The sequence below is a fragment of the Micromys minutus genome (genome assembly GCF_963924665.1).
Source record: "Micromys minutus genome assembly, chromosome: 3".
NCBI lineage: Eukaryota > Metazoa > Chordata > Mammalia > Rodentia > Muridae > Micromys > Micromys minutus.
Genome location: NC_137972.1, coordinates 59,654,186 through 59,682,033, shown reverse-complemented (window position 1 = coordinate 59,682,033; position 27,848 = coordinate 59,654,186). Strand labels below are relative to the sequence as shown.

Here is a 27,848-nt window from a genome sequence, read left to right as displayed (position 1 = left end):
CTGTGCTGTGTTGACGATACAGAATGCTAAGTCAGAAGAATCTGGCTCACCTTCACATTGTAGTCCTGTATGTTATTGTCTGCGATGGCTTGCAGGAATGCCTGAGAATGATCACCCAAGGCCCATCTGTGAGAACACAGTCGGGACTTGCTAATGGGTGTGCCCCCAGGAGAGCTACAGTGGTCCTCATCTTTCTCTTCATTGTAGCTGTAGTGAATTTGGCTAGTCTGCAGACCCCCAGAGAAAATCGACGACTGCAGCCACTCTAGAAAATGTGTAAGTATTCATTAAAGAGAAACAGAAGTAAATTCTTCAGAAATAAATACACAAAAAATAAAACAAAATCCTGAACCAAACACTCAATTTCAAAAGGGAAATTGAGCATCATTCTTAAGTTACTAACATACTTACATTCTCTATACTAAAGTTTCTGATTGTCCACTATACTTAAATATGATGTGATGGTTAATTTGAACCATCATCCTGACACAATGGAGAATCACTTGAGAAGAGACTTCCTATAAGAAGCTGTTTAGATCAGATGGACCCTTGAGCATTTTCGGCAGACTGCCTTCATTGCATCTACTGACCTGGGAAGACCTAGGCTCATGAGTGACACCATTCTCAGGAGGCAGTGAACTGTATAGTAAGAATGAATTTCTTCATTTTCTCTCTACTTTCTACTGTGTGAATGATTTGCAACTTCAAGTTCCTGCCTTGACTTTCCCACAGTCATGGACTGTAACCTGTAATTGTAAGCCAATAAGCCTTTTCTTACCCTCAGGGCTGTGTCAAGGTGTATTATCTGACAACAGGAACAGAACTAAATTTCAGGACACTAAAACCCAGTGTGGGCTTCACAAGTCTGTGTGATTTGTTTTGGAGACAGCTTCAACATGTCCCCAAAGGATTCTTACATTGGGAGGTTGGTCCCCAATATTGTGACACTAGGATGTGATGAGACCTGTAAGATATGGGCCCAGTGGGAGGCCCTCAGATATAGGCTGTAGATTGATGTTAAGGTGTTGTATGACAGGACAGTAGAGAAGTAGACAGAGGAAAGGTAGGAAAAGAGAAGAGGGGGCAGATAGAAAAAAAAATCGAAATGGAGCTGGAAAAAGCAGACCTAGATCTTGGTGACTATAATAGGTAATAAGTAGGCATGAAAATTCTCAAGGGATTCTAAAGGTCTTTTTATCTATGTAGAAAGGGCAGTTTGTATCTTTGTCCATTGGATGTAATCTTACTGTATAGAGGGTTTGTGGATTGAGAATTTAATACATAAACCCACGTGGAAATCTATCAGGCTTTAGAGTAATGTTTGTGCCGGGCGGCGGAGGAAAGAAAACACCAGAGCAGTCATATCCTCCTGGAACAGAATCAGTAGAGCGGGTGGAGTGAACCACCTGGGAAAGAAATCCCCAGGAAAGGGCGGCTTATGGACCGAGCTGACAGTGTCTGTTCATTCAGCTCCATACTAGAGTGAAGTCTATGGAGTGAGACCGCGGGGGCTGATAAAGATAAGTCATCAATTTTAACATTTACTGCAACAGTAGATCATGTGGCTATGCCTATGGAATAGATACAGTGCCTAGAGGATCCTGATTAGTCAGAGAGAGAACAATTGCTACAAAAGCCTAAACTCCCCTCCTAAATCACACTCAGACTTTCAGTATTATATGCTGATCTCCTTCATGCGTAATGTAGCCCAATGGGCCTGTCAGTCATGCTACTTGGACTGACTTAGGCTTTGTTAAGGTTAACACACCATCTGAAAACTCAGATAACATACTTTCACATGGGTAAGCAACAAAAGCTCCCCTTACACAGCTAAGCACTCAACTCCAGTTGTGAAGGACAACAGCAGAGGCATATCAATGGCATAAGCAGAAGATCCCCACTATACTAAAGCAAAAGGAAGTGACAATGGAGCATTCTCAGTTCTAGAATATGACAAAGATGCTAAGCATGCAGATAAGGAAGGCCGCCTTCAATCTGAATTGTTCATAAAACTAAAAAAACAAGACAATATTTTAACAAACCCACAATCAATAAAATCAATAAAACAAAATCTTAGTAATGGGAAAGCAACAGACTGGAAAGGAGTACTGTATTATGTGTGGGAGGCAGGACCAGGTAAGTCTGACAGGAACATATGTTTTGTTGTGGCAATTAGGAGTATTAATTATAGCTGTTATGTCTCACTGGAGGAAACTCCACTAGAAAAATTACTGGTACGCACATGACTGCAGGTTTTCATTGAGAATTTAATTTATCAGTAAATCTAATCTGCTAATCATTCCAGCAATTAAAGTTGGGGTGCTTTCAGTGCTCTGACTGGATATTTGACTGGAAGTACTAGGGAACTTTCACAGATGGCTATATCAATTCTCCTCAAACACAGGCTGAGCTGACCCTACTTGCCTTGCTCTATGGGAAAAAAAGACAAGCTTCTGACCTGGAGGTGGGAATGTGTCCACATGCCAGATTACACGGTGCCTTTCATCCCTCTAGCCCTAACCCTTTGAGCTCCTGTTTGCTGACTTATGTGAAACTCATCCTCCATCAGTATGACAAGTCTTGGGAGGAGTACAAGTAGTACAGTCCAGCTCACAGGCAGTTCAGCAGGAATGGCCGCCATCTCGCCATCTCCAAATATCTGCTCTAAGGGTTCCCGCTCTCCTTGGCATGTTCTTCCCAAGTGCTGCACCATAAAACTAGTTAACAAAAAAAATTTTTTCTTACTGGCGCACTCAACCTCCACAGGAGACAGCGGTGTGCTCATTGCTAAATAGGAAGCATGCAGTCCAAGGAGGAGGCCCAGGTTCCTCTCTGTGTCAATCAGAGGTGACGACAAACTTCCAAGATCAGGTATGGTAACAACTTCTTGGTCAGGCTGAAAACATTCATTTGTCGGTTCAGAAAACAAAATTAATTAAAATTATAACATCAAAAAAGATCAGCAGCTTATGTGCCTAAAATCTACTATCACAATCAGAACAAAAAGGTACAAAAGGTACTTGTTACTACATCCTATGAGTTTGTTAGAGCAACCAATTAACTGCATATAAAACTCTAGAAAGCAAACAAATAATAGCTCTGGGGCATAAGAGCGGAAAAACATCGTTAAATGACTGAACAAGAATATTCTCTTCAAGAATCCAGTATATTTCAAAATGGCTCTGCATAATGTTTCAGGAAAGTACAAGGAATCACTGAGTGCACAGAAACAGTGTCCGTGCTCATGGAACCATTCTGTGTAGAAAAGAAAAAATCAAGTGTACTACATAAACATTCCAGGCACCTCAGGCATTTCCCTTTCATAAATAAAATGGCTTTAGCCTCATTTATGGCATTTGCTGACTTTTGTTACCTCTGGATGTCTGGAAGGTCAACCAAACATATTAACTCCAATATTCATTAATTTGCAACAAACATATTTCTTTCTAAAAATTACAGTTCTATCACTTGTTTGAGTAACAGCAAGCTTTTCTAAATTTTTATGCCAGGCGGCACACAACCTTTAATCCCAGCACTCAGGAGGTAGAGAAAGGAGGATCTCTGTGAGTTAGTTTGAGGCCAGCCTGGTCTGCAGATCAAGTTCCAGGACAGCCAGGGTAACACAAAAAACAAAACGAAACCTGTCCCAGGGACAGAGGGGAGGGTTCTAAATAGACAAACTATAAGGCCAAAGTTTAATGTCTTTAGGGGGGGGGCACATTTCTCTATTTCTGACATGATAATTCTTCAAAACTTGTATATAAAAAACCTTAACACATAAAATGTAAATTATTTTACTAAAACAGAAATCCTATAAGCCAACATAAACATGTCCAACTATTAGCATGACTAGGTAAAAAGTCATACCATAACAGGCACATAAGAAGGGCACCTCCATTATTTCACACAAAGCAGGCACACAGCCTCACCTCCAAATACTGGCCAACACAGAAGGCATGCATAGATTCCTGCGTGTCTTCAAACTGCAAAGCTGCTTCCAAAGCTACCACTGGATCTTCCCCCGCAAACTGAGCTAAAATGAAAAGGGAAACAGCAGTATGAGTTCAATGCAATTTCTTCAGTCAGTTCTAGTACATAGACAGCAGACAGGTCGTGAGTCTGCTGGCATGGAAGAATCTGCCACTCTCCCAGGCTGCCTGGGGCAACTCAAAACTTAGAACACGTTCTAAAAAGTACTAGAAAATAAAAATGCATGATGGGAGGCTGGGCATGATGACAACATCTGCCTTTAATCCCAGCACTTGGGAAACAAAGTCAGTGCAAGGCCAGCCTGGTCTACAAGAATTTCAAGACAGCCAGAGGTACACAAAGAAAGCTTGTTTGGATCTCAAAAAATAAATGAATAAATAAATTAATTGATTAATTAAATTAATAAAACAAACAACAAGAAGAAAAGCATGAGAAATTCTTCAACTTACCACTAAACTTGTGAAGACAGAACCAAAGCCCCAGATTTTATTAAACCTGGAGCTAGATTTAAAAAATTATTCATGAACTGCGGAGTTTACTTAAAATCATAAAATCATCATGTAATTTTAAACTATGGAATAAAAAGTGACATCTTACCCAATATACTATTTCCTGTTAATGACTGTGTCTGAAAGTCTTTTATATCATATACTTTTCCATCAATTACAGTCCAGAAGCCACCATCTTTATTGTGGTTCTCCAAATCGGCTTTGCGGATCAGTGTCACCTCCTCATTATTTCTACAGCTTTGACCAGTGAAAAATGACTCTAGAGAAAGAGAAACCAGCCTTCAGTCATCAAATCAAAGGTCAAGCAATAAAACTTTACAACATAATACAGATGAAAACTTGAGTATGAAAATACCTTTTTTGCATGTTTATGGTGTGTTGTGTGCATGTTTACACATGTGTTGGTATGTATATATTTATTCATGTATCTAGGTGTAAGGAAGTCAGAGGTAGATTATGTTGTCTGTTGTCTTCTTAGATCGAAATGGACCAAATTTGTTACTTATTGCTGAGTCTGGTGCTAACATGGCTGGTTTAGCTAGTCAGATTGCCCAGGGGTTCCCATCTCCATCTTCAAGAAGCTGAGATCACACCCACTAGGCTTTTTTTTTTTTTTTTAGGATTCTTTTCTTTTCTTTCTGGTTTTGAGATAGGGTCTCATATCACTATCTAGCCTTGACTGGCTTCAAACTCAGATCTCTGCCTCTGGAGTATGGGGATTAAAGACAGGCACCTTTGTGTCTGGCTACCAGCAGGCTTTTAGGTGATGGAGATCCAACCCCACCCTTATACGTGCACTGCTTTTCCTGAATCACTCTCATCCCAGAGAAAGCATTTCTAAGGCACAATGAACAACCAAAACATTAAGAAATTGATGTCATTAATGCTCATTTTTGTTCATCAGAAAAACAGTGAGAAGAAAAAACTTCTTCAAAAAACAAAGCCAAAGGCTTATTGGATGCAAAGTATATAATTACTTTAAAAAGAAGAAAAATGTGAATAAGACTTAAGCTGGCACTTTGCACAGAGAATGCTCACCTGGTTAACACACATGCAGAGGTATATTAAACCTGAGTAGTAATCTGGAAAAAAAAGTCTTTATCAAAACTATAGGCAGAGGTAGTATAATTTTTGCCAAGGGTGTGTAAGACCCTACTTGATTCATCCTCAGCACCAAAACAGAGAGAAAAAAAAGGAAGCCACAGTAAGAAACAACAGTATATCCACCAAAAAGGAAACATGCTAGGTCCTGAAGAAGTACAAAACTCCTCAAACTTGAGTTATGGAGATGAAAGCTAGCACAGTAGCTACAAAACAAAAAACAAACAAAAAGAAAACAAAAACCTGTCATTTTTGAAGTAAACATCTAGAAACGAGTACTTCCACCAAACAACACATGAATGTACAAACCAAACCTTGCTGTAACCTAAACCTGGAATCAACAAGTACAATTAATAAACAGTGGAATGGTCAAATCATGATATATCACATATAGTAATAAAAAGAGAACTTGATGGCAACATAAAGCTAAGAGACCTAATGCTGAGGAAAAGAAGGCAGATTCAAAGAATAACTGTACAGTTTCATTCATACGAGATCCAAGAACAGACAAAATTTAAAAACTGAATTGTTCAGGGGCAAATGTGTACTTGCTAAGTCAACAGTAGTAAGCATTTATCCTGTAGAGAACACCTTCCCAGATGCAGGGTTTGTAACAGCACTGCCATGTTTCCATGCCTAACCTAGACAGATGGCACACAGAGCTCATCTTCGTATTTGTGTGTGTTGCATAAACATATGTAAAACAAAAGTTTTTAAAGATAGTTTTTAGTAACTGTTGAGTGTTCAGCCCTAAACAGGACATAGAACTCCCATGTTTACTCCTCAGGTGGCAGGGGAGATAGAAACAGTATGGGGACAGAATGGGGAGGAATGCTGTGAAACTATCTTCTAGACATGCCTGATGTGGTGTCCATGAGTTCTCAGAAGTGGTGGCAGTGGTGGCTACCTGCACAAAGACTGGGCCCATCAACAGTATGTCATGAGTGTGGAAGGGGTTCATAAGGCCCCAACTCTCCCTGAGCAAATAATGCAATTAGTAGCTGCTGGGAGAGAGGGAATTACTTACTCAACAGTGTAGCCACTTAGGGCCTTTGTCTTAAGTAAATAACCCCCTACCAACACTCAAGAAGGCAACACTCATTAAATGCAGTGGGCCATGAAAGAAAGAGGAGGGAGAAGGGAAGAAAGGGAAAGAGAGAAAAGTGGGTAAAAGATTAATTTAGGAAAAAAAACAGAATCTGGTGGGATAGGGACTAGAATATGGCAGGAAAATTTAATAAATATAATAATCAAAGTATATCATATGAAAAATCCTATTCTTAAATAGAACATTTTAAATAATTCTTCTGAGAATTTCACACATGTATACGGTATATTTTTATCCCTCTCTCCTCCAATTTCTCCCAGATATTGGCCCACCTGCTCCACTCCCACTTAGATTCGTGGGAATTTTTGTTTTTGTTTTTAATAATCTACCGAGTCCAAATTTTGTTGCCCACGTTAACTCATGAGTATGGGAGTCTTCTACTGAAGTCTAGGCACCTGCCATATCCACAAAGACAAGTGACACCATTAACTATCCATAGCTCCTCAGTTAGGAGTGAAGCATTAGGAACCCCTTCACAATCCATGTTACAATGTTGAATACCCTCATCTTTCACAGGTCTTGTGTAAGCAACCACTGGTGCTATGAGTTTTGTAATGAAACAGTTCAGCTGTGTCTGGACGTCTGTTTCACACTGGTCCTCCCAAACCTCACTGGCTCTTCAAATATATCTACACCCTCTCCCAAGATGGGCCATGAGTCTTGGAGTGGGTACAGACTCAGACAGACATCCAATATGTGGCTGTGCACTCCACAGACACTCGAACCTTGTGCTCTGTACGTTAACCAGTCACACGCAAGCTTCTTTCTCAACTACCATCCACAGCACAAAGAAACTTCTCTGGAGAGGTGTGAGAGCTACCCATAGATCACAATGATACTGACATATACCCTTATAGGGCAATTTGATACTGTGTCCATTTAGCAAAACAATAGTACTAGGTTCACCGTTTCCTATAAACTCCCCAGCCATGGCTTCTTGACCAGACTAACATATCAGAGATACATTTCCTCCTAAGAAAAAGCCTTAAATCCATCCAACAACTGTTAGCCTTATACAGCATCTCTGCCATTTTTGTACCCAGTAGGTAATTGTTACTTTAGGTAAAGTAACTAATTGTTACTTTAGTTCACATGGTTCATCACTGGGTTAAGAATGTTAATGACTCCCTCCCCATCCCAACCCCAAGTCTACATATCTTCAGGTACTATAATGGCTAGCCAGCAGGAAGATTCGTGACCAGTACCAGCTTGAGTTATTCACATCCTGTGACTAATGTGTGTAGTAACCCCAGCAATAAGGTCTTACCACCAAGTTCTTGGGGGTAACCAAGAGCAACAGCAATAACCTGTATCATTCTGAAGGGGTCTCTGGGACATCAGTGAACAACTGCTTGAGAAAAGATCTCCCACAGGTGGCATTTGGGCTTTTTATTTGGCAACCAATGGTTACTAAGAGGAGCATTATACATGTATTTTGGAAGCTTATAAAATATTTCCATATGTTTTTTTAAAGCATCCCTAGTGTTAAGTTACAGGCTCTAAGGTTCAGTAGATAAAGGCACATGCCACACCGGCCAGACACCTGAGGTATATCCCTAGAACCCGTGCAAATGAATAAAGAGAACTGACTCCACAAAGTTTTCCTTTGACCTCCACATTCATGCTCTAGCATACATGCACCATCACTCAACATCCTAACCAATGCACACACAAGTAATAATAAAAATATTTTTAAAAATCAAGAAAAAATTTTAAAATAAATAAAATTTGATCAAATTCATGCTCTTATTTAAATTTAGCAGAGAAAACAAAAAGGGCAACACAGTTCACTCTGAAATAAAAATAAAAAAATAGAACTGAGATCATTTTTAACTGCATTTAAAAATAAATTTTCTAAAAATGTAAAAAACTTGATTTGACATCCAAGGTGATTTTCTTCAGGAGTTCTGTCAGCTCTGATTTAAGCTTACAGTACAAAGGTCAGCATGTAAAGGAGAAAAGAAAAAAATCAGCTAGCAAGAGCTCTCATGAAAACAGATTCACAATTCTGGCTAATTCTGACACCAAGACACCAGAATCACACAGAATAATGATTTAGTCTCAGCTTCATATATTCCACAGCTCAAAACCGGAGAAGTCAAGGTTTTGCTTCAACTTGCTACTATACTACTGAGGATTGATCTTTTGATACATATTATAATGATAAATACTAGCCACCAAGGCATGGCTACTCCCAAGACGGAGAGAGTCTACAAGTACAATGTGACCTTGCTCCTGTTAGCTAAATAAAGATGCTGACAGTCAGTAACTAGGCAAAAAAAAAAAAAAAAAAAAACATGGAGTAGGGGTGGGGGGAATCCCCTGGGCTTAGAGTATGAGGAGACCACCAGAAGAGAAGGTGTAAAAAGAAAGAAGCCACCATGTGGAAGGTGTCATAGAAATATAGCCATGAGGGCTAGCCAATTAAAGTTAAGCGCTGTCCAAATGGAACATGGCAAATTATTAAATTGGGTTATGAATGGGAAAACAGATTCTAATAGCAGAGAGGGTAAATATCTGTCCAGTTTTAGTGCTAATTAAGGCTTATTATATATTAAAGTTGTGTGTCTTTTATCCGGGAACTGAATAATCAAAGACATAGTCAATTGAATACAGAATTCTCTGTTTACCAATGTTGAAACACCATGAATGACTTCAGGAAGTCAGACCCAGCTAGGCTATTCTATAGCTAAGCACCTAATAGTAACTTCTAGAAATACCACTCAGGAAAGGGCTTTTGAAAACTTTCTAAATTTCAGAGTTCAACTACTAAATGAAAATTCTCTCTTACATGTAACCTAAATCTTTTATTTAGATAATAGTCTATTCCCACTCATATGGCCATCAATGAAAATAGCAGTAATTAGACTAACTTTTTCAAATTCTTCCAATCAGAAAGGAAAGACTGGGTTATAGCAGACAAAAATAAAACTTCCCTCAGTGAAGGAGCTTTAGATGAAGATAGCTTACCCATAATTCCAGGCCAGGCCAACTCTTCTTGATCATCCCTATCTTTTCCTGGTGCTAAATGGTTGAAACGATCCAGGTGCTCCAAGAGACCTCCAAGCAAAGGTATCGCTCCAGCCTCTTGCATTAGACTAGCATTTTTACTGAGCAGAAGCACTATGGAGACCACTAGCTCTGGAAGGAGCACACCTATATTTAAATAAAAAAGTCATTAAGCTTTTTACAGTGTTCAATTATAAAAAACAAAACAACAACAACAACAACAAACAGAATTAATAAGTTCTGTGTCACAGAATAAGGAAAGCTATGTGTTAGAGTATTTCTGTTAGCATGGCATTTTTTTAAAGAGAGCAGTACAACGGTTAAGACTGAACTCTTAAGGGACATAAATATTTTTCCATAACACATGGACTTCAAACACAAACCTATTTTACCTCTATGTGATTTATTCAGAAAAGTATGCTTGGTGATATTCTTACCATCTGAAAATAAGCCCTACAAAATAATGCTTTCATCCCACAAAATTAGCACAAGATTCAGAAAGTAGCAATTCATTTTTATGCAGTCAAAATGAAATTAAATTTTAAGCATTCACTTTGATACATTTCCATCTGAATTATAAGATTCCATTACCAGGTTACTTAACAAAAACAGAAAGGAAAAGAAGGAAAGTGGGAAGGAAAAAAAAGACAAGGGGACTAGCAAATGTATACAGTTGAACACACACAGTTTTATCAGTAAAGGATACATCCACCATACCTTTCACCAGACTCCTAAAATAATAAATGAGTTAACATATGTCCAGTCAAAATACAAGAAAGGTGAAAATAAAAGAAGAGACGAGAAGAGAGGGGAGGGGAGGGGAGGGGAGGGGAGGGGAAGGGAGGAGAGGAGAGAAGAGGAGAGGAGAGGAGAGGAGAGAAACAATACAAAAAGGTACCTGTAAAGTCCCCTTCCATTATGCAAGCAACTTCTGCAAAGTGCTGCCAGCTGCTGGAAGCGATGCTGGCAGCCACTGGCAGGATGTCTCCGATGTGTGTACACACTAGGGCGGTATACTTTTTCAGCAAAGAGCCAACACCCATTAGCTCAGGACCTTAAGAGAAGATTCGGACAATTGCATTTTCATTACAAAAACAACTTTCTCCAGTAAGTGAGCTGTTCTGCTATCCCACTCCCAAGAAGAGATTGTTTACCTATTTACCCAAATAATGATTTACACTCAGCCTTTGGCTCTTTGTTGTATCATAGAACTAGAGGGATAATGAATTTGATTGCATGCCTGATAACCTTAAGAATTTAAATGTTTAGACAATGAAGTGAAATAATAATGCTCCACCACTGGAGAGAAAGTTCAGCACCAACATGCTAACTTAGAGCCGTAACTCCATTTCCAGAAAAGCTGAAGCCTTCTTCTGACCTCTGTGAGTACCAAGCATACATGTGCTGCACACATATACATGCAGATAAAGGATTCACGTACATAAAAATGAATTTTTATAAATACATATCCTTAAAGTGGTTAGTATAAATATAAATATATATGCTCGAAAAACTAGATAAAATGTAGCTTCCCGAATTGGTACATTTAATATAGTTTGTGAACCACATCTGGATATACATTCTTGGCAAACAAAAAACAAACAAACAAAAAATGTAAAAGCTCCAAAAGTACAAGACACTTTCAAGTTTTAAAAAAAACTTACTGGAAGTATCTGAGATTGGACCAATATTTTCTCCTGGATAAAGTTTACTGATGAGCAGGCGCTGAAAGCGCAGTAACAGATCCAATGAAGCTGATCTCTCACAACTATGTTGCTCAAAGTCCAGACACGAGGAAATTCGGCGAGCAACATCTTTCAGTCTGGCTACAGTCTGAGAAGCAATATTCCTAAGTAAGGGAAGAGAGTGCAAAAAACAAAGTTTTCTGTTAAAAAGCAAAGGACAGAACTCTACATGAACTAATTATCAGAAGCACAGACCATACCTAAGTTACCCACCAAATGTATGAGGTGGATCTGCATGCAGCAAGCACACCCTCTTTCCAAACTTTATTGATGTCAAAGATCAATAAAGTCCTACCAGAACATCAATGACAAGAAATAAGAGCGGATGTTGCTCAAAAAGGAAAAGTTCTATTTGAACATTTGAAAGCAAAACTTACTGCTTTTTCTCCAAAGCAGTACTTCAGATATAAATATTATTTTTTCTAAAAGCCAAGATGAGCCACATCACTGCACTGCCTTTGCAAGTCTACTTTCAGTGCCTGCTGAAGGATGGCACATGGGGATCCTCTGAACAGAGCACACAGGAAGGAATACTAAAATCAGTATAAATTGCCCCTGATTAGAATACAGTGCCCAAACACCACAGCAAGGAGCAGCAGCTTCAGTTCCTACTTTGTACCATGACTTGAGCCTCAAGTATAAGAAGAGAGAAAGAAAGTCATGAGCTTCTGCCAAGTTTAATGTAGTAGAAGTTCCTGTTCTGTGAGCCAAATACAAAGGAACAAAGGTAGAAACAACAAGGGTCAGAAGTGGAGGGGCATCAGAACCAGGATGCTAGAATGAGATCCTGCAACATGGACTAACTGATTTTGTTTGCTTGTTTGTCTGTTTGGGGTTTTTTTTTTTGGGGGGGGGGGGGGATGAGGCTATTATCTACATAAGCAAGGTGTAACTAAGGTCAGAATGAAATCAGTTTAGAGGAAAGAGGGAACACCAGCTGGAACGCTTGCTACTTAAGTAACCACAACTCTGGTACACAGAACAGGGGGGGAAACTGAAGAAAAACAGAAAGAACCAAAGTCAAGCTTGATTCCAGGGCTGCCACAAATCAGATTTATCCCAGCAGCCCTAGGCAGAAATACATGGAAGCTACCAACACCTACCATGGTCCCCAGAAGACCAGCCTAAGAACTTCTACTCATCTTAGGCATCACCTCTGTTTTTAAATAATGTTTTTGTTTATTCTTTGAGAATTTCTCATGGTGACACAAAGCTAACACACTCAAATGAACTTAGTATAGTATTGTGCATGTGTGTGTGTGTGTGTGTGTGTGTGTGTGTGTGTGTTTGTGTGTGTGTATTTATTCTTTCAATGCTAGAGATTGAAGGCATCGTGTATGATAGGCAAGCACTTTACCACTGAGTCCACACCTAGCTGCACAGCACTTTCTACTGGTTTTTATCATAGAAAATTTTATCACTTTATTACTAACACTGACAATAGCAATTAGTTTTAAAACTGAATAACCGAAATTACACCACTAAACCGAGCAGGAACTCGCACCCTACCTATGGCAAATATGGACACAGCTGCTGCCAGAACCTTGTCTCCTGCTATTTGGGCAACTGCCTGGGCCAGCCCAGTAGAGCTCCGCTTTCTTTATGAATATAAAATACGATCTAGGCACGTTAGGAGGAAGAAGTGGGAGACTCATAAGTTCAGGGCCACACTTATCTATAGCAAATTCAAGGCCAAGCTGGTTATAGAAGAGCCTTTGCCTCCTCTCCCCAAACTGAGAGCATAAAAAACAAAGAGCCTAGATTCAGAGAGCAAAATGTTAAGAATGTAATTTCTTTCTTTAAAAAAAAACGATGTATTTATCTTTATGTGTATGAGTATTCTACACCTCCATGCCAGAAGAGGGCATCAGATCACACCAGAGATGGTTGTCAGCCACTGTGTGCTTACTGAGAATTAAACTGGGAATTAGACTCTGGAAGAGCAGCCAGTGAGTAGCCTTAACTGCTGAGCCATCTCTCCAGCTCCCAAATGTGGTTCATTGACTTTTTGAATTATCTTTTTCATCCAAGTATGTCTGGCTTCGGCCCTCCCAAAGATTAACTTTTGATGACAGCTTAAGTTCATTTATCCTTACCTCTGAAACCAGCTTTCCAAAGAACCACTCACTATTCTTTCATTACATTTTTAATTTAAGTTAAAAGGCATATTATAAGTTTGTCTTATAAGGTTTTCTGGCTTTGTCTTTTTTTCTGTTTTGTTTTTCGTGACAGGGTTTCTTTAGTGTCCCCTGGCTAATGACAATGAGGATTAACCTTTTATAAAGTAACCTTGTCCAGGTTGGAGAGATAGCTCAGCAGTTAAAGAGCATTGGCTGCTCTTCCAAAAATCCTGGGTTCAATTCCCAGCACCCAGATGGCAGTTCACAACTATCTGAAATTCCAGTTCTAGGAACTCTTACACCCTCACACAGACATACATGCAGGTAGAACATCAACATACATAAAATAAAAAATGTAAACATAATATAACCTTGTCATGATTGTTACAATTTGCATTTCCTTGCTTATAAAAATATTCTTTAAAAATATTTTATGATACTCCGATTATAAAGTGATACAAAACTTCTTCATATCCTTTCTTCTTACCCATGCTTAGAACCTTCTCTTCACTCTAAACTCTATCCTAGGTAACCTTTGGAGTAAGTCTTCAACAGCTAAGCACATTCCTCAGGCCTTAGTGTTAGATTTCACTAAATGTTTCAAACAGTAACTGTGAACTAAAATATAACACAGCCATACTACTTACCTAAGAAGCTGCTGTATGAGTTGAACCAAAGGCAAACACTGTTTGCCAGATGATTCATAGATCCCAGTATTAATTAGGTCTTTATCCAGAGGAGTTCTACTTCTATGAAATGTGGAGGCATTGGCTTCTTGCTCATCAATTTCTTTTTCCTTCTGTGCTTCTTTTTTGGCTTCTATATCCTGAAATCCATAAAACACAAACTGGTGAACAGTGACCTCATTAGGACACCAGTCCTAGCCTCAGATGCACACAGAGAACACCTGCCTGTAGAACCTGTCAGAAACCCCACCTCTTGACTGCTATGGTTTAAAATATATTACTCTCTTTTTTTATGTATATGAGTATTTTGCCTATATGTCTGTCTGGACAACATGTGTGCCCAGTGCTGGCAGAGATGAAAAGATAACATCAGATGGCCTAGAACTTGAGTTAGACACTATAAGCCATCATGTGAGTGCTGGGAATCAAATCAAGGTTATCTGCAAAAGCAACAACCAATACTCTCATTGCCGAGACATCTCTCCAGCCTCAAGACACTAAAATCTTTGCAACCAATTCTGACAAATACTACATATTTGATGACTCATACAGAGTCAGAAAAGAGTTGCAGCTCTTATAAACATTTAGTGAAATCTAACACTAAAGCCTGAGGAATGTGCTTAGCTGTTGAAGACTTACTCCAAAGGTTACCTAGGATAGAGTTTAGAGTGAAGAGAAGGTTCTAAGCATGGGTAAGAAGAAAGGATATGAAGAAGCTTTGAATCACTTTACAAGTGGAGTATCATAAAATATCCCCTAATGAACTTAATGATCCTAATGATCACAGGAGACTTAAAACCAGAAACAAGCAAGTATTACAATGATTCGATGGAGTACTTATCAACAATAAAAAAATGAAAGAATTCTCAATCATAAGAACAAAGTAGTAACATAAACTGTGACGTGGCTGAATACAAAAACCATCAATTGAGACAAAAGAAGAGGTGCCACTACCTGCTAACCCATTTACATGACATTCAAGGCAGATAGCCTATAAGCAAAGGGACACAAGGATCTTCCGAGGTGATGAAAATAATCTATATGATGAAAGGATCTGTCAAATTCATCAAAGTAGACACTTAAGGTGGGATTATTTTATCACAAATAAAAGCAAAGAGTTTTAAATTTTAAAAATTTGTATGTAACTACAAGCTTTACATTTTGGGTTCTTCAATGATTATAGTCAGGAAATACACAGTTTTCAATCTCAACTGGACATTAAGTAAAATCATCCAATGACTCCTCTGTACTGCTAGGGCCATACCTGGATTTCTGCAGTAATGGCTGCATTTAAAGCTGACTCTAATCCTCCATCAGCCATCAAGCTGCCGACTAAAAGATCAATCATGAATCGACGGCCCGGACTTATATTCACTTCATTGCCTGAAACTGAAAAGAGGGGTTTTGCTCTGTTTAGTTCGGTTTGTTTTTAGCGATATCCCTCCCCACATTCGTGTCAGCACCCAGTTCTTCACCTAACAAGCGCTCACCTGTGCAAGGCAAGAGTGCTGAAAGTGCCCTGGCCCGCTCTTCGGCGGTGGGCAGCAGCACAGACCAGCCACTCTGCAGCACAGCCTGGGCAGCTGACTGCACAGTGCTCAGCACCCCTGCACTGCTGGCCAGGGTCACCACAGTCTGCTTCAGGCTGTTCAGGAGCGCGCTGCCCAGACCTAAACCAAGGAATTCCGGGTCAACCTGGTGACTAATGGCAGCATGCAACTATAAAAGGGAAAAAAAAATTATTTAGAACATCCAAAAGCAAATGTATTTTTCCAATGCTAATAAAAGACTGAATAAAAATTAATTCAAAATGTTACTTATATAAACTTTTCTGTTCAAGTTAATATACCTTATCCAAAATGCTTCAATGTTTCAGACATTGGAATATTTTCACACATTGGAGGTAACTCATAGAACTCGTGTATTACACAAACTTTATTTGTGCTTCATATACACGTTATACATGTAGCCTGGACATAAATTATACATATTTGGTTTGCTGTCCTGGAACTCACTTTGTAGACCAGGTTGGCCTTGAATTCACAGAAATCCAACCCAGCTCTGGCTCAAAAGTTCTGGGATTAAATCCAAGCACCAGTATGCCCAGCTACATTATTTTAATTTTTTTTCACATAGAGTAGCTAGCAAACAATTAATTTTCCAGCTACAGAATCACATTAACACTGAAAAAGTTTAAAATTGGAACCACTTCAATTTTTAATTTTCAAATTAGATTGACATTTACATAAAAATTTTTAAACTACTAAAAATTTTGACCACTATAGTTGGGAAGTCTCACTGTAAAAGTACTTTACAAAAACAATGTCTTACCTAGCTCTGACTTCGCAACTGCAAATTACAAGATCAGCACAAAGGACTAAATAACTCAGTGTAATCCCCAACTGTCTGCACTCAACAGAACATGCCTGGAACCATCTGCCATCTGAAACTAGGTAGCAACTACAGCACACAAGCAAAGTCCTCAGGGCAAAACAAAGACACTGCCGAGGTAGGCACCAGAGGTTCTGCTTTCATAGAGCAGGGCCCAGGCAGAGCTTTAGATCAGCCATCCAATCAACACAAGAGCAGCTCCCAAGCTCCTCACAACCACCTACTAAATCTGAGCTTTCCCTAGAAATCTGCCAGCCTACTGTGACAGGGTGCCACACTATTCTTATGAAAAGTTTCTAGTGCACAAGAAACCAGGGAGCCAGCCTGCCCTCGAGTAGATACAAGACAACAGTCTACTACCCATCTAAGCACAGATATCAGAGGTCAAAGGAGCACCTGATTCCACTATAGGCTGTAAAACCCTAGAACACAACAGAAGCAAATACAAAACTGTCTTCTAGGGTTGACCGAACCAAACCAAAGAGAAACTGCTGCCACTATGAAAAGAAACAGGCATTATCCGCAACAAACTAACATGAGGGAATCTTTGTCAAAGAAAATTATATCCCTAGAGATGGTGGTAATTAAAAAAACAAAAGTACATATAAGTATATGAAAAACATTCTTAGAAGTTAAGGATCAGTGAGCCAGTAATACTGCATAGCCAATAAAGCCACTTACCACCAAGTCTAACAACCTGAATTTAAACTAGGACCTACACGGTACATGAATAACTGAGTTCCACAAGTTAACCCCTACCCTACACACACACACACACAAATACATAAACACATAAATGCAATATAAAATGTGTTAACAAGGTTGTGACTGGAACCATGGCTCAGCAGTTTTCTCAGTTATAAATTTCGGACACAGTTTCATTCCCAGTAGCCATGTCCTCCTGATTACAATGACCTATAATTCCAACTCCAGGGAATCTAATGACCTCTTCTGGCAAACATGAGCACACATACACTCATATAAACATACAAACAAATACACATAAACAAAAGTAATAAAAATGAATCTTAGAAAAATAAACAGGGCGGTGATGGCGCACACCTCTAATCCCAGCACTTTGGAGGCACAGGCAGGTGGATCTCTGAGTTTGAGACCAGCCTGGTCTACAGAGCAAGTTCCAGGACAACCAGGGCTACACAGAGAAACCCTGTCTCAAACCACCACCACTGATGATGATGATGATGATGATGATGATGATGATGATGATGATGATGATGATGATGATGATAATAATAATAATACTACACCAGGAGACAAAAATATTTTAGCTTTTCTGTGCCCCTTCTGCATTCCAGGTCCTGCACTAATACTTAAATTTTTTGTTTGTGTACAGAGGCTCCAGTTGCATGGGTCTAGAAAAATGTGCTCAAACCACCATCTTATAAAGCACTGCAAATAAATAATTGTTAAGTAATTCAGTAACAGGGTCTATTGAGATATAGGAACAATTTTTGAACTGAAGAAATGAGGAAACCACTTAGAACAGTAAGATTGAGAGCTGAATGGTGAAAGAGACAAAGCGATTTAAAACTATCGAAGGTATAAAAGGTGGGACAATAAAGAACCCAACATATTTATTAGGCATTCTCTAGAGGGACATAAATTAAAAGTAGAGAGCAATTTCAAAGTTAATGAGAACATGAACTCTCAGGCTAAGTAACATCCATAACCTTAAGTTACATTTAGAAAAGCTTCACCTTGACAGAACAGCTGAAGGCTACCAAACAGAAAGACATATTAGCTCCAAAGGATCAAGTGTACCAGTGAATGACTTCTCATCAACACTAGGAAACCTATTTTCAGTAGAACATCTTCCAGGTGCTAATTAAAAAGGAGATGACCTGTGGCCAAGGCACATCTGAGTGGTAAACACCTGCTTATCATGTGTGATGCCATAGGTTATTCCTAGAACTGAGAGGGCGCCCCCCCCCCCAATTTAAAAGGCTGAACCTTAATGAAAAGCTAAAATAAGCAAATGTTTTTCAAACTTTAATCTCACATGCCCTGATGAAAGAAAAATAAAGCCTTTACAAGAAGGAATCTGAGGAAATGATCTGATCCCAAAAGACAGGGTATATTAGGAATGGTGACAAAGTTAACTGGCTACTGGGAAAACAAAGAACTATATTTTAAGTATGGCATCTTTAAAAATTCTATTAAAATTAAAAAATAATTATACTGTTCCACTACCCCTAAGGTACTTTTGTTACTATTTTATAATCCATAAAATCTGACCATTTCCTAAAGCTTGCATACCCATATATATATATATATATATATATATATATATATATATATATACACACACACATAATTTTAAAAAATAACATGTTGCAGTAAATATCAAATAAAACTAAAACTGGGCCTGAGGAGTGAGACCTCAGGGCTGATAGAGAGCTAAACTTTAAATTATTATTTAATATTTATTGCAACAATAACATATTTTCAAAATCAGACAATATTCTAAAACTCTAATTGAAAATGTTCTCTTTCAGAAACACAAAATAACAGTACTAATATTATTAGTACTAATCTAATGAAAAGGCAGTTTAGGATCATCCTACAAAGGTAAGACAGACAGACTAGGAGAAAGGCTGGGTGATTTCCATACCCATGTGTGGAAAAGCAGTTACTGATGTAGGGAGCCAAACTTACTGAATACAGCTTTCACAGTCCAAAAGACAATCCAGAGAGCACTGGTCTCTCAAGTGGATTTGCCCCATTTCATGTACTGTCTCAGGCATTTCTCTAAGCATACTCTCCCCATATGCATGTAAGGAAGGTAGTCATGGCAGAAGTAACTGAATCTGTGTATACATACTTACATGCAATGATTGATTTCCAGGAAAAACAACAAGATCAAGTACTGAAAGCCTCATGCACATTACTCCATCATGATCTTATTTTAAACTATTTCCAATGTTTTATCATCAGCTTACCTAACTGGCTGAAATTCACACATTTTGTACCCATGAATATACTCAGGACATCCTACGGCATTATAAAGGGACAGGAAACCAGCAAGAATTACTACCTGCAGTCGCAGAAGATTGAGCGTTGCCACAGCCATGCACTCCTTCTCTTGTGGCGGGGGCCAGTCAGCGGTGCCATCCATTCCCTCACTGACCTGCCGCAGCAGGAGATCCAGCTGCTCAAAAGTCATTGAGCAGATGTCCACTACAAAAGGGACACGAAGGCCAATGGACCACTCAGAACAAGATGACCATGCAAAGCTCTGTGCAAGAAGAAAGAAAAAACCTACCATAAAATCTGTTTCATCAACAGTCTATTCCACTGAAGAGACTTACCACTCAGTGTGATGAAAATACCTGAAGTTACCACTGACTCATCCCTCTACGTCCCCAAATTCATGGCTGTCTAACTTATAAACTAATTTCCTCTCCTATTTCACCATCCCACCCCATTTCTACACCTAAAACAATATAAAGCTTTTTCCAAACTGTTTTCACTCACAAAGCTACTAATCGACATTAATGGATGGCAGTGAGCCCTCAACCCCCTTACAAGTACAACAGCTCTGAGTAGAAGGCATATTAGTGTATTCACAACCTTCCTAAGAAGGAAGCTCAAGGGCTGGAGAGGTGGCTCAGTGGTTAAAAGTACTGACTGCTCTTCCAAAGTTCCTGAGTTCAAATCTCAGCAATCACATGGTGGCTCACAACCATATGTAATGGGATCTGATGCCCTATTCCAGTGTGTCTGAAGACAGTGACAGTGTACTCATATACATAAAATAAATAAAGCTTTCTTTAAAAAAACAAAAGAAACTCAAATATACCATCAGTACAATGTATCTGACATTTACAAAACAGTTTCCTAGAAACAGTTTACTTAGAGGGAAATTTTATAGTATCAAATGCATAGAGACAAAGGAGAGCTGAACCCAGTGACTCAGGATGCCACTTTAAGTGACTGGGCCCAAGGAAGCTGAAATGAAAGACACTTAAAAAAGAGGTAAAAACAATATAATTATGAAAAAAGTAAGCAGCAAAAATGAACTGAAAGTAATTATTTTAAGAGATCAATAAAATTAAACCTCTAATTAGGGAAAACGCTGAAGCAAAAAAAAAAAAAGATGCATCAATAGACACACATACACACACATACACACATACACACACAAATTACTAGTATCCAAGTGGCATATGACTTCAAATGCTTAATCAGAGAATACTTAAAAAACCAAACAACCAGCCCAAATTGGGATACAGAGAATACTTAAAAAACCAAACAACCAGCCCAAATTGGGATACATCTCAAGGGGATGCTCCAAGCCTTGACACTATTACTGATGCTATGGTGTGCTTACAGACAGGAGCCTCAAATGGCTGCCCTCCAAGAGACCCAACAAGCAGCTGACTGAAACAGACACAAATATTTACACCCAACCAATGGATTGGAATCAGGGACCCTTGGGGTTGAATTAGAGAAAGGCTGGAAAAAGTTGAGGAAGACCACCCCAAAGGAAGACCAGCAGTGTCAACTAACCTGGACCCTAGAGATCTCTCAGATACTGAGCCACCAACCAGGCAGCATACATGAGTTGGTCTGAGCCCCCCAACACATACACGGCAAAGGACTGACTGGTCTGGCCTCAGTAAGACAAGATGCATCTAACCCTCTAGAGACTGGAGGCCCCCGGGAAGTGGGGAGGCTTGGCAGGGGTGCAGAGGGTGGCTAGGGCTATCCTCTTAGAGATGGGGAGGGGAGAATAAGATGAAGAACAGTGGAAGGGCAGGCCAGGAGGGGGGATTACAACTGGACTGTAAAAAAAGATTAAAGGTTTTTAAAAAAACAAAACACAAAAAGCTCTCTATCGTTACTTGGACAGCTGTAACAGAACGAAACCCTAGTTCTTTTCACGAGGCCAGCTTTAGTCTCATAGAAATCAAGTAAGAAGACAGCACAAAGAAAGCTGGATGCCAATAATCCTCATGATTGAGCAATGGTGCGTGTACACACACACACACACACACACACACACACACACACACACACACATTATAACAAAATATTAGCAAGTAAAACCTGTAAACATCAAAAGGATAAAGTACCATGACCAGTAGTTATAGCAGTAATGCAGAGATTAGTCAATATTAAAAAACGAGTACTTTCCAAAATGAAAACCACTTAACTTACATAATGTCAGAAAAAAAAATTACAGAATGTCAGCATTCATTTAGGGTGCTTCCCCAAAAAAGAAGCAACTCACAGCTAACAATGAGGACCTGGAGATAGAGGGTGGGAGGAGGAGAGGGGAGAATGTGCTGTCTCTACCATGTACAGAGGAAATGGCTGAAAGAACTAAACACTAAATGTAGTAACTTGTTGTGGAACAACCGTTAAGATAGAAGGACTAACACTGGCATTTCTACACACTAGCAGTGACCGTTTGGAAAATAAAATTAAACTGTACAAAACACCAAACCTAACTATGTCGTCAATACCTGGGCAGGCCCACAAGCAATTCCAACTATGTGCTTGGTGTCCAGTCCTGGTAGTGCAGTGGGTTCTGGCTTGGTCACACGCAGAGTGTCAAAGTGCTGGCACTGATCATTGCTCCCCCAGCTGTGCACCTCACTGTCTTCCGTCAGAGCAAGGCAGTGAGTGGAGCCTGCAGCCACGTCAATCACCTTCTTCCCTAGAGAAAAGACGGACACAGTTACACCATTAAGCCTATGGCTCTCCTAGAAGGACATCTGCTCTCAGCTACAGAAGAACAAAAGGGATTCAACAGTAACTTCTGACAAGTAACATGTCCTTTAATATGAGGCTCAATTTACATGACTTGACTATGCTATTAAAAAATGTCATGTCTTGTCAACTATCATTTGTTAATAACACAGTCCACAAATAAGCTGGAGCTACAGTATGAAGTCTTTCTGTTCCTTATCAGAACTTTATTCAAAATGACAGTATGATTTTTTAAGTTTATATCCCTAGTCTTATTCATATAGGATAAGATACACAGACACACAGATATGCACACACCATAAAGAGATACACGCTGTAATTAACTAGGAAGATCACAATAAAGCCTGATCACTTATTCAGTTGCACTGTTCAAGAAATTCTGATGGCTTTAAACCCTGTCCTGAAAAACCTAAAAAGAAAGGAGGGAGGAGAGAGAGAGAGAGAGAGAGAGAGAGAGAGAGACAGAGAGAGAGACAGAGACAGAGAGAGACAGAGACAGAGAGAGACAGAGAGAGAGAGAGACAGAGAGAGAGAGACAGAAAGAGAGAGACAGAGAGAGAGAGACAGAGGCAGAGACAGAGAGACAGAGAGAGAGACAGAGACAGAGACAGAGAGAGACAGAGAGAGAGAGAGAGAGAGAGACAGAGAGAGAGAGACAGAGAGAGAGAGACAGAGAGAGAGAGACAGAGGCGGGAGATACTGATTTTCTGAAGGTAAGAGACAATACTTAAAGCAGCACTCCTTTGGCTCTTTTAATAGGTTTTCTGAGAAACTTTTTTAAACATACTTGGCCACCAAAACATTCTCGTGATTAATTTATTGACTGATTAGCTGATTAATTCCTGGGCCAGAGAAAGCACAGTGCACAAGTGGGAGTCAGAGGACAATGTAGAGTTGGTTCTCTTCTTCCACCTTTATGGGGTTCCAGGTATCAAATTTACATCACTATACTTGCACAGCAAGTACCTTTACTGGTTGAAGTACCTCACCAACACCTGCCCCACTAATTCTGACATTTAATTACGTTCATGGGAAAATGGTATATTTATTTAGTAGATTTTTTTTTCTTCAGTAGCTCAGATGTAACCACACAAAGCATACTCTCCACTAAAGATCTTTTCTTAAAAGGAAGCCTACTCTTTTCTCAGAGTCACATGATGTAAACATTTTTCTATTTGTGTACTGTTAGAAAAGCATCATACCTTTTCCTGTAGGTAAATCTAACATAATCAACACAGAGTTTCCATATAATGTCAATAAAGTCAGCTGAAGAAAAGTGTTATCTAATAAGTTTGAGTTACTGTAAGTTAACATCAATAGTAATTTAAATATTCCTATAGTAAAGTATTAAAAAATTAGTTAACAACTAAAAACCTAGATTTTCTGTATGAATGGGGGAAAATGTAAATAAGAGGCCAACTGAATCCCAATGGAGTTCTGAAAGACAGAGAGCTGTTATTTAACCACTTATCTCAGAAGCCTGGAAATAAACACCTCATGAGCACAGAAGACGCCCACTGACAAAAGTATTAACATGCTATCAAATAAAACTGATGCACAAAGATCTGACAAGGCTCACTTAAAAGCCCTATTTCCAAACCCTCTCATTAAAGAAACAGAGAGAAAGGAAAATGAATTAGTGTAAGAATCCACTAAACTAGTCCACAAAAGAAAATGCAGACCAAATCCTGTATCTCTGGATAAACTTTTAGGGAAGCACAGTTATTAACAATTAATAAGCTAGCCCTTTAAGAAGAATGTTCTTCACTCCGAACTAAATCAAATACCAAAGGGCCCAATAGACATACATGTACCGACCTTGCCAGAATCCCTGGCCTCACCCGTCTCTGCTTTGTCAACTTGGCTGTACTTACTTCACCAGCCCCCCCCCATCCCCCACCCCAAGCGCTGTAGGGCAGTGTGGAGACAACCTACAATCCCATTAGGCAAAGATTATGGGGAAAATGTAGGGTTTTCCCTTTATAAAGTCCATGGTTTTAATGGCTCTTTCTCAAACATGCCATTCCTAGAAAGAGTGCCTAAGAGGATGTGAGGGTGTCTCAGAAGCAGTCCACCCTCTATGCTACAGGGAGCACCACACTACAGAGGACCCTCACTCACACCCACACACACACACTTCCCTTCCCCACTCAATCCACAATGCACATTAGACAGTTCTGTAATAAGCACATATACCTTACAACCAAAACCAAGGTCACAGCAGACCAAGTCGGGAGAAATTTACTTCCTGCTGTTATCCTACAGCACAAAAAAATAATTGAACTAAAAGTTAAATCTGATGAGAATAATTTTAGGATGCTTATTAAAATAGATAAGCCACCTTCCATTATTCATAGCTATCAAGGTATTTCAAATGACACTCCATTCAATGGGTATAAGGTAAGGAAAGAAATCTGAAGATTTCTAAAGAATAGACCCTTGAGGGTTTAGTTTTACTCATGCAATCACCTTGCAAACCTTCCAAGAGTTTGGGATAACGGACATGTTCTTCTGTTCCATGCCCAAGTCTCTGATTGTCACCTTTTCCCCATGAATAAACTTGGCCATCTTTTGTCAAAGCAATAGAAAACTGACTTCCACAGCGCACTTTGACAACATCTAAGTCTTGAAGTTTCTCAATCAGCTTTGGGGTTTTGCAGCCGTCACTTCCACCTCTACCCAACTTCCCATAGTCGCCATCTCCCCAAGACCACACTTGGCCTAGAAAACACAAGTTACAAACACATTTATGTAAAAACCATTGTACAACACAATGCAAGTTTTAAATGACTGAAAATAATATAATCTGTAAAACACATAAATCAATCTTACCTGTATGTGTACATATATATAGTCAATACTACACAGATTATGATTAAATGTAATCTAATTTATATTTAAGATTGATATATTAGCAATTCAGAAATAGTAAACAAGAGCTAGAGAGATAGTACTGTGGTTTAGAATACTTGATGTTCTTGAGAGAACTATGGTTCCCTCAGCACTCAGGGCCATCCTGAATTCCAGTTCCAGGAGATCAGCCTTCTCTTCTGCCCGGCCTGGGTATCACACACACACACACACACACACACACACACACACACACACCTCACTCATACTTAAAGGCAAAACACACATACTCATAAAATAAAAATAAATAAATCTTATTTTAAAAGTAAAGGCTGGGGTTTCTTTTTACTTAGATTAAATGGAAAACAATGTTCTGACTCTTACTTTTTGGGACCAATGCTGCTACAACTAAATTCTAAACATAGAATAAAATCACACTGCTCCATAAGATATGAGCACTGGAGTGTGTGGCAATGCTGCCTTTTACTGACCACTGCAGTCTGTCTACACTGTGGTGTCCCTGACACTGTAGTGCTTCCCATGGCACATGTCACTGCAAAGTAATTTAATTAAATGGCATAAAAGGATACAATACAATTACAAAAGTAATCTTTAAAACTGAGCTGAATAATTTGCAAAACGTCAGTAAATTGAGGTTGTTGGGATTCTGTAAACCCCAATCCACAGTTATCTGGCAACAGTCAGGTATACCCCACCCCACAGATACCTGGCAATACCCAGGTATGCTCTGCCCTACAATTACCTGACCCTATAAAAGGAGTTGCTTGCCCCATCCTCTCTCTCTTGACCTCTTGCCCTCTTGCTCTCTCCCCCTTGTCCCTCCTTTCTGCTTTCCCTTCTCCCCTCTCTCCAAGTACTCATGGCTGGCCTCTGTTTCTCTACTCCTCTTCTCTCTCTCTGTCTCTCTCTGTGTCTCTCTCTCTGTCTATTTCTGTGTGTCTCTTGTCTCTATGTGTCTGTCTCTCTGTGTGTGTCTATCTCTGTCTCTGCCTCTCTCTCTCTGTCTCTCTCTGTCTCTCTGTGTCTCTCTCTCTCTCTGCCCCTACCACCCTTTTAACTCCCCTCCCCATGCCCTGAATAAACTCTATTCTCTACTATACCATCGTGTGGCTGGTCCCTCAGGGGGAAGGGATTCCCAACATGGGTTCCCCAGTGGTACCCACCTTGCCCCCATGCCTTACTGAACCTCCATGGAGCATATCACCCCCCTCTTCATCTTTTTCCTATCAGGGTAGGGGTACTATTCAGTTACACACAAGAGAAAGCTGTAAAAGGAAAAGAAATGTTTCTCCAAAAGAGTTGCACCAAAAAAGCACAAGTGTGACAAGAGCAGTATCTATAGTTTGTGACTTATTCCAAGTCAAACATCTTAGCATTCCAGCATTTTCCTCACAAAATTTTACAAGGAATACCAAGGATAAAACCCAAGCACAGCTTGGGTAACCTAGCCTTGAACTGTCTCATTCCTACAAGGTCGTCCCAGCACTCAGAAAGCTGAGGAAGGTAGCATCCCCAGGACAAAACAGCAAGGTTCTGTCACAAAACAAAACAAACAAAACAAAACCGTCTTAGTTGACAGTTTTGTAAAATATGACTCATTCAACAGTGGACATTTAGAAATAATGAAGGGATCTTTCAGATGACTACTCTCTGTAGAATTCAAAAGGCAGCAGAAGCACAGTGATTCTCAAATGGAAATGTATCAACCGTAGGCTCTAGGTGGATATGGAAGTGTTGAGAAGAGAGTTTATCTTACACCAAAGACGTCCGCAATAGTCAGTTCTCTACATGCCATTCAACCTCTATGATGGCTTGTATATACTTGGCCCAGGCTGTAGCCTTATTGGAGTAGGTGTATCACTATGGTGCAGGCTTTTAAGACCCTCACCCTAGCTGCCTGGAAGTCAGTCTAGGACTAGCAGCCTTCAGAAGAAGATGTAGAACTCTCAGCTCCTCCTACACCATGCCTGCCTGGACACTGCCATGCTAATAGACTGAACCACTGAAGCCAGCCCCAGTTAAATGTTGTCTACAAGTTGCCTTGGTCATGGTATCTATTCACAGAAGTAAAACCCTAAGACAACCTCTATAAGAAAGAAACAGACTAAGAAATTCCCCAGTTGATGCAAGGACTGACAAGGTACAAAAGTGAGACCATTATGTAGACAGACAAATTCATTGAAAAAAAATGGGTGCAATTTCTGGACCACCAACCCTAAACCATTACATGATCACATGAACTCTCTTTCTCCATATATGTATGTATATGTATATACATATACGTACATGTATATAAATACATACATACATACATATGTGTGTCTTAGTCAAAAATGAATGAAACTTTGATACATGTCTTAGTCAGGGTTTCTATTCCTGCACAAACATCATGACCAAGAAGCAAGTTGAGGAGGAAAGGGTTTATTCAGCTTACACTTCCATATCTTTGTTCATCACCAAAGGAAGTCAGAACTTGAACCCAAGCAGGTCAGGAAGCAGGAACTGATGCAGAGGCCATAAGGGGTGTTACTTAGTGGCTGGCTTCCCCTGGCTTGCTCAGCCTGTTTTCTTATAGAACCAGG

The 27,848-nt window shown here is 39.6% G+C and overlaps 1 protein-coding gene across 2 annotated transcripts in view; it reads right to left on the bottom strand.

Moving 5' to 3' along the window:
- The window catches only part of HERC2 (HECT and RLD domain containing E3 ubiquitin protein ligase 2), a 162,655-nt gene that overhangs the window by 94,398 nt on the left and 40,409 nt on the right, over positions 1-27,848 (bottom strand). For both annotated transcript variants that reach the window (XM_080914641.1, XM_080914642.1), the window contains exons 15-27: positions 24,865-25,116; positions 22,149-22,342; positions 19,715-19,915; positions 15,759-15,987; positions 15,533-15,657; positions 14,230-14,408; positions 11,382-11,566; positions 10,616-10,771; positions 9,679-9,864; positions 4,588-4,758; positions 3,930-4,033; positions 2,746-2,896; positions 51-265 (exon numbers count right to left, since the gene is read on the bottom strand). In XM_080914641.1, the coding sequence (XP_080770767.1) occupies positions 51-265; positions 2,746-2,896; positions 3,930-4,033; positions 4,588-4,758; positions 9,679-9,864; positions 10,616-10,771; positions 11,382-11,566; positions 14,230-14,408; positions 15,533-15,657; positions 15,759-15,987; positions 19,715-19,915; positions 22,149-22,342; positions 24,865-25,116 (2,348 nt within the window). The remainder of the gene's footprint in view (positions 1-50; positions 266-2,745; positions 2,897-3,929; positions 4,034-4,587; positions 4,759-9,678; positions 9,865-10,615; positions 10,772-11,381; positions 11,567-14,229; positions 14,409-15,532; positions 15,658-15,758; positions 15,988-19,714; positions 19,916-22,148; positions 22,343-24,864; positions 25,117-27,848) is intronic.